Source organism: Arachis duranensis, chromosome 4 (assembly GCF_000817695.3).
Source record: "Arachis duranensis cultivar V14167 chromosome 4, aradu.V14167.gnm2.J7QH, whole genome shotgun sequence".
NCBI lineage: Eukaryota > Viridiplantae > Streptophyta > Magnoliopsida > Fabales > Fabaceae > Arachis > Arachis duranensis.
The window spans coordinates 90,516,617-90,537,893 of NC_029775.3; the positions used below are offsets into that span (position 1 = coordinate 90,516,617).

At 33.8% G+C, this 21,277-nt stretch overlaps 1 protein-coding gene and 2 long non-coding RNA genes across 4 annotated transcripts; 1 reads left to right on the forward strand and 2 right to left on the reverse strand.

Annotated features, from left to right (window-relative positions):
• The first annotated feature begins 1,035 nt into the window (after positions 1–1,035).
• Positions 1,036–6,021, forward strand: LOC107484440 (uncharacterized). Of its 2 annotated transcripts, XR_008008126.1 has the most exons (5): positions 1,036–1,400; positions 1,504–1,617; positions 1,978–2,022; positions 4,340–4,417; positions 5,903–6,021. It is a non-coding gene; the product is annotated as an uncharacterized LOC107484440 (long non-coding RNA). The 2 variants fall into 2 exon arrangements; XR_001591132.3 differs by lacking the exon at positions 1,504–1,617.
• Positions 6,022–7,311: 1,290 nt separating this feature from the next.
• LOC127746762 (uncharacterized) lies at positions 7,312–9,413 on the reverse strand. Its single transcript, XR_008008471.1, has 3 exons — positions 9,152–9,413; positions 8,805–9,042; positions 7,312–7,961 (listed from the first exon to the last, which is right to left on the reverse strand). It is a non-coding gene; the product is annotated as an uncharacterized LOC127746762 (long non-coding RNA).
• A 7,246-nt stretch (positions 9,414–16,659) lies between these two features.
• LOC107484437 (uncharacterized) lies at positions 16,660–17,790 on the reverse strand. Its single transcript, XM_052261187.1, is given in 4 exon segments — positions 16,660–16,868; positions 16,989–17,159; positions 17,321–17,535; positions 17,608–17,790. Coding segments are annotated over 4 exon segments (525 nt in total). The 5' UTR covers positions 17,678–17,790; the 3' UTR covers positions 16,660–16,799.
• Between the last annotated feature and the right edge of the window lie 3,487 nt (positions 17,791–21,277).

A 21,277-nucleotide genomic window follows, 5' to 3' on the forward strand; every position in this document is an offset into this window, starting at 1 on the left:
ATAATTAATTAGTTGAGCTCGAGCTAGCTCACGAGTTGGCTTGACTCACTTCCGGCCCTAAGGATAGTCATGTACTCTCTAATTAAAGAAATAATAATCACATAATGGCATAAGTTAAAGGACCGTGTAGTATCATATTTTTAAGGTACATAATGAAAATAGGACATTTTAAATAATCAAACAAAGTTTATAGAAAGGCATATCCTGTTGACTTAAATGGCTTGTAAGATAATAGTAATAACTGTAGGAATAGTATTCATCACGAAAACACAAAAATATGCGTGTACTCTTGATAAAAAATTCTTAAACACTGATGGGTTTGCGTATGGGAAAAACTTTGATGAAGAATATAATGCATACGTGTAAAGGAAAGGAAAAAGGGGAATAATGCCATAAAACACTTAATCATGATGACAGGATAAGAGCATTATACAGTAGAAGCATAGATGGTAAATAATAAAATAGAATATAACGCATGCCAAGCATAAAAGTAGCAAAACATAATTCCCTACTATTTTTTTCTAACGTCTCTTGATTGATCCTATGGGGTTGACTCTTGTTTTCACACACAAAATATTTTGTGTAAGAAGGAGGAGGAAAAGATTAGTGTTTGAGAGAAGTGATCTTCCACATGTCGGTCTACCCCTATATATACTTTTGGTGGCAGGTCACTACAACATTTTTAAGCTATTGCAACATATACAGTAAACAACATTTAAAAAGTATTGTCTAAACTTATCAAAAGCAACATTTAATATTTGTTGCAATGAAATAATGTTATGGCAACATTTTTGTAATCAACACGTTATAAGTGTTATCTTTCATCAATTAAAGAACATGTAAAAAACGTTACTTCAAAAATTACACTTGCAACACTTATAATATTCACATATTACACTTTATGGGAGTTACTTTAAAATCTTTCATAAACTTGCCATCATAAGTGTTGTCTAAAATATGTAAATGTATTTTTCACTTAAATTTTAACCTTCCCTCCAAATATATAAGAAAATAAAAAAGCAAATGATTCAAACAGTGAATACATCAGCTTTCATTCATTCATCATTTTTGTGTTTATAACATATCAATTAGAAACAAAATTCTATGAGGAACCCTAATAACCCCAACCCCAACCCTATCATCATCTTTTGAATTTCCCTAAATCGATGCTATTTACAGTTCCTTCTCTACTCGTGCTGAATCATTCCCTCTCTCTTCGCGCTCCTCTATACAACAACCTCTCTACTCGCGGTTTATGGTGTGTGTTCTTTCAATTGATGACTCCGTTGTTGAATCTCCGATGCCAGTGGGTGAAAGAGCTCAACGGCGAGTCCAATTTAGAAGCGTAGTCTCACCGGACGGTTACATCTCCATATGCGGCTTTAGATTTCTTCTCTCTGGTACTTTGCGATTCTCTCTCTCTCAGACACACACACTTACACTCCTCTTTGCATTGTCGTTTAATGCGTTTATGGATGCTAACGTGATGTCGTTTTGAGGCAGAGAAAATGTGATAGATGCTGTTTACACGCACACTTACACTCCTTTTTCTGTCGTGTCTTGACGGTTGTGGTTAATTTCTTCTTCACTCGCAACATTGTCAATCTCAAAACTGAGGTCCTTGTTACTTACAGTTTTCTAGTTATATTTAAATTAAAATTCAGTGAAACTTATGCATAGTAGTATAATTAACGAAAGAGAGAGGATAATAAAAACCAGAGGTGCTGGCTCTGAATTGCAATGCACTGAATTATTAGTTAGAAATACTTTTTTAAGGTCAATTTGTATTGCCTTGTAATAGGAATTTCACTAATGAATTTTTATTTTTTCCAAGGGACTCAGAAACCAGCATTTATAGAAAGAAAGAGGGAATATCGATTTTTGGCTATAAGTAGCTTTTTTTTCTTATTTAATATGGTGACAAAATCCAACTTGTAAACTGTTCAATTATAATTTGATATAATTTGTCCTCTTCAGGTCTTTCCTGAATCACTAGATGAGGAGCTCTCTGTCAATCCAGCAGTATGTGACTCAAACTTTAAATTTTAGTAATCTTTTATTATCTTAAGTAACAATTGTTGTTATTTATAATGCTAAAATTAAATCTTCGATGCTAATATTTTATTTATGGTTTTGATGAGAAGTTACTGCTTAATTATTTCTAGTCTTATAAAATTACTGCAGTGTTTTATTGTTATAATATATTCTTGTGGTAGAAATAGATAGCTAACCAGCAGAAGCCTTCACAAAATTATGTGAATTTTTGGCTTGTTATTCAATTATTGGTGAAATTTCAATTTGGGAAATTTAACATTGGATTCATCTCAGTATTAAGATTCAATTATAGAGTTGAACACAAATGAAAAAGAGTTGTAGACCTAGAAAATCCTTAAATGCGGCAAAAACTTGTTGAAGTTTTAAATTAGGAACTCATCTCGTAGAAATAGCTCAAATCAATAGAATTCAATGTCTTAAGAAATATTCCAAATGAGAACCTGCACAATTTGCTTCAATTATTTTTAAGGTTTGTGAACAGTGCACAAGTTCAAAAGTAAAATCAAAGAAAGAATAAACATGGGAATATAAATAATTGGTGCTATTAGCTATATTCTCTATCTCTGTATTCATGAGTTAATGATTTCATTAGTTGCTCATGTAAGTATGTAAGAAGTGAATTAGTGGCTTAAAAGTTTATTAGTGGCTTAAAAGTGAATATTTATAATTGATACTAAGATTCTTTTTTCACCAAATAAGTATAGAGAGTTAATTTGTTATTGTAAATTTATCTTAATTTCTGGAAGTTTTAAGATTCAAAATTGAAATTTAAAATTTAGGATTAAAAGTTGATTAATACTAATTAAAAAAGTTGGCTCCCATACTAACTTAAATTTTTAGGTTTTTATGCTCTTCCTAATTTTTAGTATAAGAATTGTTTTACTTCACTAGTGTTACCATAGGGTACTCTAAGATAGACAGAAAATTTGAATTGTCTTTTTCTTGGTATGTTTCCTTCAAAGTATATGATTATTATCAATGCTTCTTACACACAGGCAATCAAGGCAATTGATTAAGTTAATTAATAATGTGTTTGTGGTTCAAACTCGAGCTTTTATGTCTCGTTTCATGCATAACACTTCCAGTGCTAATGCATTATGGAACTTTTTGTCTGGCATTTTATTTTTGGGGGATCATTTGGTGTGCTTTATAATCTTGGACCATATTTTGATTAGACTCAAACTTTTACAAAGAATCAATACAACATCTGCTTCAGTTTGGTGCATTTCCATAACTCTTGAATTGGGGAACGCTAAGGGACCTCTCTAGTCTTTTATGCTTTTAAGATTAAGAAGCTCCCTATTCACTTACATATTGCTTCATGTAATGACTTGAGGAACCTAGGGAAGACATTGAAATTTGAAAATAAGGTAATATTAATAATATGCATCTTATATATATCAGAAGATTAATGATAATTGGCAAGTCTTTCAATTATTGAGACCTTGTTATTATCTTTGCCTAAGTGTTCTGATTTCTTTACTTTCAGCTGAATTATGATTAACACATGACCATGACTCAAAATCTATTTGGTTACCTACCAAGTGTTTGCCAAAAGTCCTCCATGAACAAAGAAAAACAAAGGTGCTTTATTATTAACTTCCATCTATTTGACTCAAATTATCTCCCTTAGAGTCCTCCATGAACAGAGAAAAACCAAGGTGCTAAAGAGGAAGCCAAAAACTATGTTAAAAGCCCTGACCTTCTCATTCCCTTAGAGTCCTGCCATAGTTCAAAGAATAATCCTTTTTCTTTCTTTTCTTCATTTTCCCAGAACATGCAAGTGCAAGTTATTGATGAAATGTTGCAATCTTTTATACCTCTCAGACCTCGCTCTAAGCCTAAGATAGCCCTTTCCTTCTTGCTAACTTATACCCTCCAAAGTTCTCATCCGCTCCCAATTGAACTTGCTGTCCTACAACGGACTCTGCGTTCTGGCTGCTTTCCAGTTCCTCAGACACATGTTCTTCTTACTTCTGCTTGGTTGGTGTTTTCCAATTCTCTTTAATACTGACGATATTTAATTTTCCTTTTCAGGATTCCATTTCTTCAGAGAGAATAACTATGGAATCCAGTTTGTGTTTTATTTTATCTATGTAAACTTACAAATTGCCTTCGCATTTCTGGTGGCTGCCCTGTTTTTGAATGTTAAGACTGCTACATGTTTGATCAAATTCATTTCTGAAATTGTAGAGGCTATAATTATTTATACATTCTTTCAAAATTTAATTTCTTTTATTCATATCTGATTAATGGCCTGTGTTTTTCATAATTGCATTTACAGCATATATAGTTGTCTTTGGAACTGGACTGGTAGCTGCCTTTCTTTTCCCATATTTGATGAAGAATGATCTATTTCCAAGTAAGTTAAATGGCTGAAAATCAGGATATTGTAGTAAAGAATCTTTCTTTGACTGGCAAATTAGGATGTTGTGGCTAATTTATCTTTGACGTTGATAAACATGGTTGATTAATAACAAGAATAATAATTTTCATTAGAGTTACTGGCTTACCTTTCTTTTCTCATGAATAAATCTTACTAATGGTGGAAAATGTTGTTCAATGGTTAGACTTAGATACCCTACTTTGGATCTAATCCTGTGGGAACAAGAAAATTTTAGTATTCTAATATAGATATTCTTCTCCACTCTTGTCATGTTGTTAGCTCATTAACAATGTGATCTTCCTACGAATTGTAAATATGGATGAAAAGTATGAGCTATAGGCTTACATTTTGTAATAAGTATGAAATTATTCAGTGGCTCTCTGATCTCAGCAATCCATTCTCACTTTGTTTCACAAAAAAGTGGGATCTTCTACCATGATTACTCGAGATTTATGAATCACCTATGGGAACCACTGGGGGAGTGTTGGTTAATGAGAGCACCCTTTTAATAGATCTCTTATGGTTCTAGACAAACTCAAGTTTTTAAAATGAATCCTAATAGTAAGGCAAAGCCTCAAGCATTATTGCCTCAAAGTCTCTTTGGATTCTTGCCAAAAGCGGTGCCATTCCCACCTTCAGGTCCTTCAAGGAACCACAATGGCATTGAATTACATAGCTCATTACTTGGGAAAGGGAAACCATAGTGCGTGGGGTTTATTTCTTTGGAAAATGTTTGCAAGTTTTGGTTCATTTTCTTTTTATTCTCCTTTGTCTTCCAATATATCAGCTCGCAAACACATATCCTCAGATTTAAAGCCATTGCATGTATCTGGTGTCTTTGAGAGATGCCTTGAGACCACAATTTAATTTGTAGGTAGCTAGCTTCACCTATGTGATAAAATCTCTTTGTATGTACATGAAATTAAGATTCAGCTTGCAACTCATCATAATGTTAATGCAAATACACGTTTTTGTTTGTACAGTTTTTTTTTAATGATGAAACTTTATTATATAATATCATCATGTATTCAAGTGAGAAGAATTAAATATATAATGAAAAAATTGAAAGAAAAATAATTTAACATGATAAGATCTAAACTCTATAGTTTCTCACATTATTATAGTTGAAATGAGTCGATCAATTACGTGAGATAATACCATTTTTTCTTTATTTCCTCTGTTTATGAAACATAAGTCGCATTGCTAACAATATCATCGAAGCTTGCATTTTTTGCATTGATTGTGTGTCTGAATATATTTCTTGCATTGATTGTGTGTCTGAATATATTTCTTTTGTTTCAAGGGAATCATTTCGTCCTATAGCTTTGGCCACATTAGAAGGAGTTTTTTAGACCTATTTATTGCTTTTATATCTACAGTATTTAATATCATAAAGAATTTTTTATTATAATTTTTCAGTTTAATGATAAGTTGCTTATTTTTTGTTGTGTATTATTTGAGATTTAGCATATGGGACAAGTCAAGCATGGATATAAAATATGCAAGTAGATTGACATCTTTTTGATAAATATTAATTACTATTTTGTTATGACAATTATTGTTAGACAAGAATTTTATTATTTTGTTGAGAATTATTAATGAACATGTATTTGAAATACTAATTGAACTTTTTAATATCTATTTTAATTAGAATTTTATTATTAGTTATTTTGTCTCTTTTATAATTTTTTTCTATTGTGCACAAATTTATTTATTAATTAAAATAATTACACATGTATGAAAAAAAAATTATTGTAAATTTTATTTTTTTGTATTTTTATTACAAAAATAATTTTTATTTTTATCAAAAAGGTAACCCTTTTATTAGTTGCATATTTTGAATATTAGACAACACTTGTATGGTTACATATCCAAAAGAAAAGGCAACACTTGTATAGGTTGCATATCCAAAAGAAAAGGCAATACTTTAAAGGGTTGCATATTCAAAACTAATAGGCAACATTTCAAAGGATTGCAAATTCCAACTTATAAGCAATACGTAAAAGAGTTACATTTTATTGCAAATAGGCAACATTTTTTAGTAGTGACCAAAATACGAGAGAAGAGACAACACTGCAAAAGTGTTGTCTCAAACACACCTTTGAAGTGTTGTTGTTTTTCAACCAAAGACAACACTTACCAAGTGTTGCTCTCAAAAGCGTTGCTTTTGAAACAAAAAAGTGTTGCCTTCATCTAAGGCAACGGCTGCATATGCAACGCCGTCCAAAAACGTTGCCTTAGGTCCAAAAGTGTTGCTATAGATCAAAAGTAACTTTTTGTCAGCCTTTAGCAACATTTTTTAAATGTTGCCTCAACTTAAAAATTTTATAGTGGGTGTGACTAGAGTATTTTAGATTTAAATCAAGAAAGTTAGAGTAGTGGTTAGACTATTATCCATAAAATTTAAAATTTAAAGTCTATCTTCTAACTGGCTTTTAAATTTCAAATTGGGGGAGGGGCGGTTGTTGCAAAGCTCACTTCATATACAAAGACTTTATATAATTGTCCAAGTCATTTGTGTAAAGCTGACTAAGTAAGTAGGGCAAATGTTTCAAGGAAAATGAAAGAAGAAAAAGATATAAAGATAGAAAGTTTGCTGAGCTGATATTTGATATTATAATTAGTTACTTAATTAAAATAAAAAAATATAAATTTAAGGACTATGAGAATATTTTATGTTTTCAAACAAATACTAGCCAGCTACTTGCATAATAGTGACCTAAGGACATCGACCACAATATTATGAATTTCAAAAATCTAACCTAGCTAGATATATATAATGACAACTTCATCTAAAAATATGTTAAATATAGCATATAATATGAAAAGAATATATATAATGATAGAGATTTTGAACACCAAGATCAGTATGTACGGCAAGAAGCAAGAGCAGAAGATCAATTCTGTACAAACTAGACTCTTATATAATTAATTATATATAAACAAGTAAAGAAAGTTAGTTGTAACAGAATTGCTATGCTTGTAACTAACTTGCTAAGCTCATAAACTAACTCTAGATACACACAAACACTAGTTAACTATAGTAACTATTTATACTGTTAGTACCTCCCCTCCTCCAACCGAGGTACAATTGTTGTCTTGAATCCTCAATTTGGCTCAAAATTTCTGAAATTGAGGTAAGGATAAGGTTTGGTTAGTGTATTTGCTATTTGGCCATAGGATGGAATATGAAATACAAATAATTCCTTTTATTAACCAAGTCCTGAATAAAGTGCAAGTCGAGTTCCAAATGTTTGCATCTGCTATGCAATATTGAAATGGCTACTAGAAGACATGAACTCTGGTTATCATAGTATATGGTTGGCGGAGTCAATTGATGCATATGAAGCTCTGCTGATTTCTATTTCTTCTACTGTCATTGACCTATACTCTGCCTCTATGCTGCTTCTCCTTAGCTTAGTTTGTTTGTTTGATTTCCATGATACCAGATTTCTTCCAAGGTAGATGCAGAATTCTAAAATAGACTTTTGACCATCTAGATCTTCTTCGCAATCAGCATCTGTAAAAGCCAATAAACAAAAGTCAATGGATTTAGTGAACAACCATTATAAGAAACATCGTTAAAATTGACGGCAAAATCGACGGCTAAGCTGTCGATAATATCAAAAATGACGGCAAAATGGACAGCAGAGATGGTCGCTGTTAAGCTTGTTAATTTTTCAAAATTCTAATAAAATAGACGACTTGCGTGATCGTCGATAATAATTTGATAAAATCGACAGTGTTTCCGTCTATAATATGAATTTGAAAATTTTACCTTCTCACTAAAATCGGCAACATTGCCATCGATATTATTATTTAAAATCGATGACATTTCTGTCGATATTTGATTTAATAAAATCAATAACATTTTCATCAATAATATGAGCTTGAGAAGTTTACATGCTTAATAAAATCGACAACCTTGTCGTCGATATTTGATCCAATAAAATCGACACAATCGCCATCGATTTAATTATTTAGATACCGAAAAATTCTTTGTCTATATTTTGTCTATTTTAAATTTAAAAAGCGAGAATGCTATTGTCGATTTTAATAGCCATATTTTTTAATTATTTTTTTATTTAAAAAATAGTAAACAATTAATGCAAATAAACTTTTAAATATAGAAATAAAATTTATACAGAAAATTAGATAACAAGACAAATAAACTTTTAAATATAAAAATAAAATTTATACTAATATTAGATAATGAGTTTACAAATTTATCAAAATAATAAATAATCCGCTAATGTAAAGACTCAAGACAAGATAAATAACTAAACTTAGACTTATATTTGTTTAAATTGCAATCCACCAATAATACAAAATATTCAAATTAAAGCAAATAACCTACTCATACTTATCTAAATAATCATCCAAGTCATCAAGATCATCAGAATCATCCTCCCTTTGAGAATGCTATGGTTGTCCTGGTCACTACCGAATAGGTGGGAGTTTTCTACCTGGGACTGGGACTAGAGCTGTGCCTTTCTGAGAGTTTGAAAAGGTAAAAGGAGGAGGTGGGAGAATACGTGATCCAGAACTACTAGGACCCATGGCCCTCACATATAGTTCTAGAGCCATAAACTCAGGAGTCCCTTTCAAAATCAAAGAACAGAAAAAAAAGAAAGAAAAGTTTAACGCTCTATATAGGATCCGGTGTAAGAAAAACTATGCATATATTATAAGAAAATTATAGTATGTTACCAATAACACTTTGAGCAGTTGGTTGCTGCATGACCATTACCAAACCTAGGTCCCCTATCTTGACTTCTACATGGTTTCCATTAACAAAGATGTTGTCACATTTCAAGTCTCTGTGAATTATAGGTGGTTCTAACCCTTGAAGAATCTGCCTTGCCCAGCCTTTTATGGCTTTCACTTCAACATATTTATGCTTTTGACGATACCTAAGAGCCAAAGATGTAAAACAATTTCATGCACACGTCATAGCAAAACAAGGTAAGGTATAAGGCGGACAAAGATCAAGTGGACTTATTGCTGATGACATGTCATCATGTCATGTTTTTCTACGCTTTTTCATACAAGAAACTGATGATTAGTGCTTAAATTTTGAATTCTTTTGTGCTTAAATAGTATATTTCTTAGATCTTTTGATTTTATAAATCTTGTAGGAAATAAGTGGAAAAAGAAGCAAAAAAACACAAATTAAGCTCAAAAAGAGAAAAGAAGAATTTTGGGACACACTTTGAAGTTTGAGTACACTTTGGAACCTTAGGCTACGCTTTTAAAAGCGTGGCCCATGACCATGAAGCCATGACATTAGTAACATGATACATATGCATTAAAACCTTATGCATGCATTATCATGAATTAATAACTAAAGCATGCATGCATTTAATTATTAATGCCAATTGAGAATGAATAAAATGAATGAATGCTACGTAATTGGCATTATTAATTAATAAAGCCAATGAAAGCATGCATGAAACCTTTATTAGTAATGCCCAATTGGCACTAACAAATCAAGCTCTACGTTAACTAAGTAATTGGCATTACTAATTAAATAAGGCGAATGAAAGTATGCATACAACAAATTAGTAACGCCATGAACCGTGCAAGAGAACAGCGTTCACTAAGAGAGCGCTACATTAAAGCAAGAGAGCGCTACGAACGTTAAGGGAAGCTTGGAAAGTGAGCGCCACGCTCACTAATTGAGCGTTTTCGGGCTTTTCAAGTTGGGAGGCCATCTTACGCACTAAGCAGCGCTTACTAACATAACGTAGCGCTCACGAAGAGAGCGTTAAGTGAGGAAGGCGCACACCAAAGGAGCACGCTGAGGGAAGTGAACGCAGCGCTCATTGTCTTAACTGAGTGTTCCACTGGAACCTGGAATTTTGGTACAGTTAATTCCAATTCAAGCCCATTGAAGCCCTGAAACAAGCAGAGCCCAAATGACATCACTCAAAGGCACAAGAAACAATTAGAATAAGAATTTCATTTGAATTGTAATTTGTTTTCAATTTCAATTTCATTTTCATTTTGTAAAGCCTATATAAAGGCATCAATTTCATTTCATTATGTAGATCTGTGAGGCTCTAATAGAGAGCAGCAGGAGTAGGAGTAGAATAGAAGGTTCTCTTGAAACATTTTTATTTTTCTGCACTTTTACATCTCAGTGGTGAATTCAATTTGGCTTATGCAATTTCAGTTTCTGATAATTCTCTTCTGCAAATTTTCCTTTCTGCAATTCTACAATTCAATTTACATTGAGCTTGATTTTAATCTTCTGTTCCCATTGCTTCCAATTTACTTTCATGCAATTTAAATCTTCTGCAATTGTTCTGAGATTTGATTTACTGCTTCATTTAATTTTCCAGCACCCAATTCCCTTTACAGTTGCTGCTCTTGCTCTTTAAGCTTCTGCAAATTTACATTCTACACTTTACATTCTGCAATTTACTTTCTGCTGATTCAATTTCACCCAATTCACCACTGTTTGCTTAACTAGACTAATCACCTCACTAAAGTTGCTTGATCCATCAATCCCTGTGGGATCGACCTCACTCTTGTGAGTTATTACTACTTGATGCGACCCGGTACACTTGCCAGTGAGTTTGTGTGGAATCGTTTTTCCCTCATCAAGTTTTTGGTGCCGTTGCCGAGGATTGATATAGATCGACAATGATTAAGTGGGTGAGAAGTCTAGATTAAGCATTTTCTTTATTTTTGTTCTTTTAATTTTTTGTTTTAGGCTGATGCCAAGGTGTTTGAGTTATTGCCTCACTAAGAAATTCTCTCTTGTGACATGAATTTCAATTTTCATTGGTGATGTGTTTTACAAAATTTAAATGGAGTTCAACTCATCTTTTGATCAAACAAATTTCATGGAATATTACCCACCATCACCAATTGACTATTCTAATGGTGGCTGGGAATATCATTAAGAAATCACAGATTCTGAGCACTCCAATAAATGGGGATATGCTTCAGAAAATAACCAAGACAATTTTATGAGATATTGCCCACCACCACAAGATGATTTAGGTTGACAAGGAATGAGAGAGTATGAACAATCAAGTGAAATGAACTACTTCCCAGAGCCACAAAGTGACTCATACCGTTATGACACGCACACAAATGATGGCTGGGAAGGGAATTGCAATGATTACATTCTAATCATTCAAAGACATTATCACTTGATTATGCTATCAGTACATACATGGAAGATTGTTCCTCCATGCCACAAAATAATCCACACTGTGATGAATTCAACAATCACTCAAGTTATGGGTGGGAGGATCAAAACCAAATAGCATTCAATAGTTCATACTCCACTCATCAAGAGACATCATCACTAGAGTGTGCTTTCAATAAATTCATGCAAGATTGTCCCTCAATGCCACAAAATGATCCATACTGTGATGAATTCTACAATGATTCACATTGTGGATGGAAGGATCAAAACCAGAAAGCATTTGACAGTTCCTACTCCACTTATCAAGAGCCATCATCACTTGAGTAAACCTTTAATTCATTTATACAAACTTGCCCAACCTCACCTCCCAGTTCCTCATTTGACAATTCTTCATCACTTGATTATGTCTCAACACAAAGTCTCCTCCAAGATCCATACAATTCATTCCACCAACCACAAAACTTGTTCCACAATCTACAAGATTCATTCCATACCACTCAAAACAATCTCACCACAATACATTCATATCCACAAAATCTCTCTCAACCTTCATTGTTTGAGCTAGTAGCTGAGGATCCCCTTCAAAAGTCCAGAGAATTATTGGAAAGGAAAGAACAATCCTAGAGAAAACAAAAAATTCTCCTCCAACAGATGGATGAACACTTGGAGAACATAAGGAAACACTCAGAACCGCTAAGCAAGGAAGATGAAGACCACTTGATGTATGTGAAGGAGGAAGTAGAAGAGCAAGAAGAAGAGGCACATGTGTCAAGCAAACTTTCAGTGAAGAATGAGATGGTGGAGGTATTTGAACCTGAAACTGCACTTAAGATTACAAGAAAACATGAAAACTCACAACCCTCACAAACTTCCTTGAACCAAATATGCTCAACACTTGAATTTATGATTAAAAGATATGAAGAGGAGATGAAGAAATCTTAGGAAGAACAATAAACCTCCTCCATGGAAGTACTATTAAATCAAATATTGAATGTAAAGGAGGAAGTGGAAGAACAAGAAAGTGAGGAAGTCAATCAAGAGAATTCACACTCAAGTGAAGCAGAGAAGTACATAGAGGAAGAGCTCATGGAACCAACAATTCAAAAGGCTTTTGATGAAGATAATGCTCCAACAATCATACAGCAACCATGTCTTGATATTAAAGAAGTGAAGGCAACCAACAACAACACCGAGAAGACGATTGTGACCAAGATACCAAGGACAACATTCAAGAAAAGGTCAACTACAAACAATCCTATCCCTGATCCAGCAACCAAGCTCAATCAAGCCATTTACAAAGGGAAGCTTGCTGAGAAGAGACCAAGAAAGGGGACACAAGCTGGTTCATTTCTCCCCTTGAGGTCATTCCTCTTAACAAACTGGAAGAAGAGAAAGAAAGTGAAGAACAACATGTCAAGCTAATGACACTAAAAGAGCGCTTGTTGGGAGGCAACCCAACCTTAAGTAACATTTCATTCCTTTGCTTTGTTTATTTTTCCTGTCTGCTTTGTTTAATTTCAATAAATTGGCATATGATTACATTTTAAGTTTGGTGTTGCCCTGCAACAACTTGTTTTCAATCCCTCTGGATGATTGCATCAATTCTACATAGAAGTGTCACACTAAGTTTCTAAGTTTGGTGTGCCACTTAATTTTTTATGCAAATAAATCCAGCAACACCACTTGTCTGCATAATCATAATCCCTTTGCAGTGTTATTTTTCTTTTGGGTTGACACTTTTTCATTCTACTTGCTTTAGTCATTTCTCTGTTTTTAATGCTTTAATTTAGTTTGCTACTTAACTGTTTTTGTTAATACCTCACCAAGAAATCCTTATTCATGACAGATTCTTCGCTTGGTGGTTGTATTTAACATATAACAGTCTCATTTAGTCTTAGTTCAAATAAATGGACATGTGATTGCATTCTAAGTTTGATGTTGCTATGCAACAAAACTTATTTCTAATCTTTATTGGGTACTTGCATCAATTCCAAGTGAAAGTATCACACTGAGTTTGGTGTGTCACTTATTCTTTATGCAATGTATCATGCACAGCCTCTTATGCTTGCAATCACAATGTCTATGTTTCCTGTGCCTTTACTGTTATTTTTCATTTTGCTTGCCTAAACACATGTACTACTAACATTTCATTGTGTAAGACACTCATGATCCATCATAAACGCCATCACCACTGTACCAATTGTTGCTTGAGGATAAGCAAACACTCTAGGTTGGTATGGGAAGGGGAAGAATGGGAGGAAAAGGATAACAACAGTGAAGATGAACTACAAGGTGGTAACGTTCCTTTTTCTTCCTACTTATTTCTAGCACTGTAAATTGCATGACTGTCTTTATCTTTTCTGTATACATGTGTGTATGAATAAGCATAGTTTGATTGCTAAATTGTAACATCTTGCTGTGACATTATAACTACCATCTTGGATTTTGTGAGTTCAAAAGCAATAAAGCATCATGATCATAAACAAACAAGGTCATTAAAGAAGAACTAAGCATGAGCATACAAGTATTGGAAGGCTAGTATGATTAGTTGTTGCTCAATTGCATGAGATTTTATTTAATTGAAGTTTTCATCTAGGACATTTTATGAAATTGTTTGAAATCATGAAAACCTTGAAGAAGAAATTGCAAATTAAGGCAAGAAAGAAAAAGGGAAAGCATGAGAAAGCTGAAGGCTCTGAGTACCAATGACAATTCATTTGTTAAGTACTTGTGGTGTTTATGTATCAAGCAAAAAGCATAAAAACAAAACACTTAGAGTCAAGGCTAGGCTCAAGTGCAAATGCACTCCCTCAAAGCTCAAGGCTCTGAGTATCAATGATTAGAGAGTAAAGAAAAGAAACAAATGAGCTTAAAGAAGTCCTCTAATTAAATGCTTATGGTGCTTATGTATCAAGTGGTAATACTTGAAAACAAAGCATTTAGAGTCGTAGCTGTGTTATCAACTCATGGGGCAAAGCACCCAAAAGGAGAAGCTAATAAGAGAATGAAAAGCTTGTTTCAAGGAAGAAACATAAGGAAAAGATTTCATAAAATGAGCTAGATAGAAGCATCAATCATTTACATTTCTTTTGTGATTGTAGCATGCATAGAAAACTAGCCAACCATGAACATTGAGTTGCTATTCTTCTTACCTTGGATTGTCAATCTTTATTGCATGATTCTTTTCTTGCTTGGGGACAAGCAATGTTTAAGTTTGGTGTTATGATGACATGTCATCATGTCATGTTTTTCTATGCTTTTTCATACAAGAAATTGATGATTAGTGCTTAAATATTGAATGCTTTTGTGCTTAAATGGTATATTTCTTTGATCTTTTGATTTTATAAATCTTGTAGGAAATAAGTGGAAAAAGAAGCAAAAAAGCACAAATTAAGCTCAAAAAGAGAAAAGAAGAATTTTAAGGCACACTTTGAAGGTTGAGCACGCTTTGGAACCTTAGGCTACGCTTTTAAAAGCGTAGCCCATGACCATGAAGCCTTGGCATTAGTAACATGATACATATGCATTAAAACCTTATGCATGCATTATCATGAATTAATAACTAAAGCATGCATGCATTTAATTATTAATGCCAATTGAGAATGAATGAATGCTACGTAATTGGCATTATTAATTAATAAAGCCAATGAAAGCATGCATGAAACCTTTATTAGTAATGCCCAATTGGCACTAACGAATCAAGCTCTACGTTAACTAAGTAATTGGCATTACTAATTAAATAAAGCCAATGAAAGTATGCATACAATAAATTAGTAACGCCATGAACCATGCAAGAGAACAGCGTTCATTAAGAGAGCGCTACGAACGTTAAGGGAAGCTCGGAAAGTGAGCGCCACGCTCACTAATTCAGTGTTTTCGGGCTTTTCAAGTTGGGAGGCCATCTTACGCACTAAGCAGCGCTCACTAACATAACGTAGCGCTCAGGAAGAGAGCGTCAAGTGAGGAAAGCGCACACCAAAGGAGCACGCTGAGGGAAGTGAACGCAGCGCTCATTGTTTTAACTGAGCGTTCCACTAGAAGCTGGAATTTTGGCACAGTTAATTCCAATTCAATCCCATTGAAGCCCCAAAGCAAGCAGAGCGCAATTGACATCACTCAAAGGCACAAGAAACAATTAGAATAAGAATTTTATTTGAATTGTAATTTGTTTTCAATTTGAATTTCATTTTTATTTTGTAAAGCCTATATAAAGGCATCAGTTTCATTTCATTAAGTAGATTTGTGAGGCTCTAATAGAGAGCAGTAGGAGTAGGAGTAGAATAGAAGGTTCTCTTGAAACATTTTTATTTTTTTGCACTTTTACATCTCAGTGGTAAATTCAATTTGGCTTATGCAATTTCAGTTTCTGATAATTCTCCTCTGCAAATTTTCCTTTCTACAATTCTACAATTCAATTTATATTGAGCTTGATTTTAATCTTCTGTTCCCATTGCTTTCTTTTCCCATTGCTTCCAATTTACTTTCATGCAATTTAAATCTGCGGCGATTGTTCTGAGATTTGATTTACTGCTTCATTTAATTTCCCAGCACCCAATTCCCTTTACAGTTGCTGCTCTTGCTTTTTAAGCTTCTGCAAATTTACATTCTGCACATTCAGCAACTTACTTTCTACTGATTCAATTTCACCCAATTCACCACTGTTAGCTTAACTAGACTAATCACCTCACTAAAGTTGCTTGATCCATCAATCCCTGTGGGATCGACCTCACTCTTGTGAGTTATTACTACTTGATGCGACTCGGTATACTTGCCGGTGAGTTTGTGTGAAATTATTTTTCCCTCATCAATTGCCTTAAATTTCCGGATGAAAACAGTTCGGTGATCATGTTATCGGTATGCTGCTTATCATCAACCCAAGAATAAAAGCCTTAGACTGTATTCAAATTTATATGATATTTGCTAAACTCCATCAAGAGAAAACTATTAGTTTTCCATGGTGCTTTTTCACTTTGGTGTGTTCTTGATGTGAATGAAAATTTACAGCTCTTAGAAGTTTTATTGTAGACACAAATTCATATAAATTGATGTCCTTGTTCATAAACGGTGAAAATAAAATCAAAATTCTATAGTCAAAGATGGTTGGTGCAATTTATAATGATAACTAATTGCTTACTAAACAAAAAAATCAAAATTAAAATCCTGTGACTTTGGCGAGTTCAGGTTTAAAGGAATTATTCATAATTTATTCCTTATAACTGACTTCACATCGAAACGGCCGAACTCTGCTTCTGCCCTCCCTGGTTCCTGAAATTACTACAAAGTAATTACTAAATAGGATAAACTACCAAAATGAACTGATAAAAATAACCTAAAAAGATACAAACAACAAATAAGTTAAGAGAGAGGAATGCAAGGATCTTGTACCTGCCACCTGGTAATATAGAAGCCTTTGGGGAGAAGGTCGTTCTAGACAGCGGATTCGCCCAGAAGAATGAAAGCGATGCCCAAATTTATAACTGCAGCTACTCTTTCTGGGTGCAAAGCTGTTGTAAGATATCCTGGGATAGAACCAAAATCCTTACCAACAAGGAAAGCCTGTCATATATAATCAACAATGCAAGATGGTTAGAGACTTTGGATCAATATAATAATCCGAAGATAAATTATCTCACTCTAGACGATCCAAATCCTTCATGTTAACAAATCCAGTTTCAGCTTCTTAAATTTACTCTTAGAAAGTGTAGTTACCTACTTACCTTGGGAATGTTTAAAGCATCTAAGAAACCCAAGATTTCATCAATCAAATCAAACATGGTTTCGTTCTCATGTTGAGGTGGCTGCTCAGAAAGTCCATAGCCTCTGAAATAAAAGGCAATAGCCCTGTAGCCAGAGTTGGCCACAGCAACCATCTGGTGCCTCCATGTATACCAGATTTCTGGGAATCCATGCAAGAATACCACTGCCTTTGACCCTTCACAAAACAAGATCTCTCAAATGGAAATGAAAACAAACAAACATGATTGTGTTTGATGAAAGGAAATACCGGTTCCAATATCTGCCACACGCAGCTTGAGCCCTTTCACTTGGACATCACTATGTTTGATGTTCTCCATCACAGTGTGTAGTGTGCTCTGAAGAGTGAAGTTTTTGTGAGAAAACTGGTTATGATTCCTTATTAGTTTTTGATCCACTTGCAGATAAAGATTAGATACAAACAAAATTTAAGAAAGAAAAAATAATGATCACATTATTCACATGGACCAAGTCAATGGGGTAGCACACTGTGATGGCAAGAAGCTAATTTAGACTACACACACGTTCATCATTCCTACCAAAATAGCCATCAACCTGGCATCACAAGCTTCCCTAACAACTCCCAATATATTTGAAAACAATGCATTCAAATAGAAATAGAAAGATTACAAAACCAGCTAGTTACAACACAATTAATACATCAATTTCAACCCCAACCAATCACAGAACTTTCCAAGTTTCTTCAATAAAGAGAAAATTATTTGATCTTGTCAATTGAAACTCCAAATGATTTATCTCTTATATCAGGTTTCTTCATTTTTTCATTTTAAAATTATTTTTTCAAATTTTTTTGTCTTTTTTGGATTTCACTTTATAAGGAGAAACCAGAAGGCAAGAAAACACTAATGTCATTTTAGATTTTCCTACCACTAATCTGGTATTTTCAGCATTATTCAAGTCAATGTGCTGAAATTTCTAAACTCAACAAACATAACATTTATAATCCATAATCTTATCTATCCAATGCTAAAAGTTACAAACAACCAACAATAATATGAAAGCTACTTTTCTAAAATGCATTTCTACAAAGCTAAATTTGGCACAGGTTTAAGGAGAACCATCACTCCAGCAAGCATGAATAGAACTCTAATTAAAAGATTTGGCTTAAATGAAACTAAAAAAACATCAAATAGTATGAACACCACTAAGATCAACAGCACTTCAATATAGAGTTCAAAGTTCGAATAGTACCTTACATCTGTTCAGCTCCGTTTAAGTTAATCACCTGCAAGAATTAGACAACAGTCGAAATAAGCATTAAGCTGGAGAATATTTAATCTGAAAAAAGCAAGAATGGAAAGAGCATAGTAGTAGGGAAATAAATGCAGAAATATATTGCACATGTTTGGAAGAACAAATAATTACAAATTTTGGAGAATTTGGAATAGAAATAAGACAATGGAATTTGAAAATTCAGTAATAATAACTGAAAAAGATACCTAATTTTTGTGAGCTTAATTGAAAGAGAGAAGACGCGTAAAAGAGAGCGAAGAAGGAGGAACGACGGCGACAACAGAGAAAAGCAATGACTATAAATCCCAGAAAATTAGCAAATAATTAATCAATAAATTAATTTTAATAAAAAAATTAGAAATGAGAATTTTATATTAAATTAGGATAGAGCTCGTTAAAACGAAAATTTTGACACTAATTTTAAAGAATTTGGCCCAAGATTGGGCTGAACCGGGCCCAAAATGGGTCCAAGCCCAACCCAATAGCCTAAAATAATTTAAAAATAAGCTGACCACCGCCTCGAGCTCTATGATTTTACCAGAACAATTTCATAGGTAAGTCTCATTTCTCATCTTAGTCTCTCAATCCCTATAATTTTTGAAAATTATATAAGTAGTGTTGAGAGTTTATGGGTTTTGGCACTTTAGGTTCAATCTAGCATGCGGAACTGGTTGGGTTTGATCCGTGGGTACGGTAAGGATCTTCAACCCTAGTTAATTTCTTGAATTTATGTATTGGATATTTAATTTGGGTGTATATGTGTTGTATATATGTATTAGGTTGTGTATATGTAATTGGAGATTGAAATTGTGGATATTGGAATCTTGGTGGAGGTTGAGTACTTGTGCTTTGGTGAGTTCTTGAACCTTGGGCTGTGTTTGGGGCAAAGGGCATTGTTGAGTTGTCTCGGGAAATACGTAAAAATCGGCCAAGGTATGATTTTTGTTTCTCGTATTTAATATATAATATTTTGTGAAAGCTTAGGCTAGACGACCATAGGTTAGGAATTAAATTGTGTTGTTGTTGATTGGTTAAAGTGAATGGTATGAATTATGTTGCCATTGTTTTGAGGGTGAAATTGATGTCTTTGTTGATGAATCATGAAAGTTGCATGTGATGATATTGAATTAAAATTATTGGTGATTAATGAGATTGAGTTATTCAATTGAGAATTGGTTAGAAGTGGTGGATTGAAAAAGAAAGTTTAGAATGCTTGGTATTGAATTGGTAAGTTTTGGATTGGTTTAAAAAGGTTTAGAAATTGGTTTGTTTGAAAAATGAAGGTTTTGACGTTTTGTGTAAAGTTGGTTTTTGGCCAAACTTCGGCAAGCCATAACTTGGCTTCTGGACCCCCAAATTATTTCAAACTTATCTTGTATGAAAATTGGGTCTGTGAAGTTTTCATCGTTTGAAGAACGGATGAAAAATGATTTAAAATGAAAATGTTATGCGCTCAGAAGTTTGGACTTGAAATCTAGAATTCTGCAGCATTTTAGACTTGGCAAATTTTTGGAAAAATGCATGTCCATGTGTACGCGTGGCCCACGCGTACGCGTGGCCCATGTGTACACGTGACTTCTAAACTTCTATTTTCATTCTTTTAGTCATAAAACATAATAGTAACTCTAGTAGTAAGTTGAAGTTAGGAAATTAAAGAAACTTAGAGATGAAGTAAAGGTTGAAAATAATGAGATTAAGCTTTGAGAAGGAAGGTTACTTAGAAGTAAAGAAAGGTCTAGAGTAACTGAACTAAGGTGTTAATGATGATATTGGGGATGACTATGTGTGGCCGGAGTGGTCGAGATGCGTGTGTGGCCGGAATGGTCGAGAGGGCAAGATTTGGGTGCGATCCAGCTTGCTCGTTAACTTGAAAATATATTTGGATGGCAAGTTGAGGATAGAAGTTCGCTCTCTTGTCATGACGAGGATGTAGGGAAGGTGGAAAGGCACTCTCCTTCGTTTTGTTTCCCTCACATTCTTCTTTGGTTGAAAGGTAAAAAGGCACACTCCTACGATGTAGAAACGCACTCTCCTTCGTTTATAATCCTCTTGGAGATGCGCAACCTAGAGACAAATATCTGGGTTAGCTACTAGATGTGTCGGGTTTTGACGATTTAACCGACACATGAGCTCACGGCCAGTAGGTCAGGCATGCATCATGTTGTATTTGTTTGCTTTATTTAGGTGTGCATAATTGTTTTGGTTTGTCTATCTGATAAATTCTATTTAATTGATAACTGTGATACTTGCTGTAATTATTTTTTAAATGTGTTTGCCTTTTATTTGCTTGTATTTGTGATTGTCTTTTTGTTTTGAATACCTTGGTAGTGGACAAGTGATAATGTTTATTTGAGTTGAAATGGGCCAGAGCTCGGCTTGAATTGATTTAGGCCAAAGGCCGAGCTGGTTTGATTTGGGCCATAGGCCGTGAATGGTTGGGTCAGTAGTAAGGGTTAGAGTTGAATGAGACAGTAAGTGGATTGTAATTTGAAAGATTAAGTTAGGATTGAGTTAGAACCTTAAGAACCTTAGATATCTACCCCTGCTTATGGTTTCTATTTTAGTTCCTTAAGAATTATAATTTGAGTGTCGGCATTCTAGGATTGCCTCTAGCTTTTCCGAGACCTTATTTATTATATATGTGGGCACTTTAACCATATTGAGAA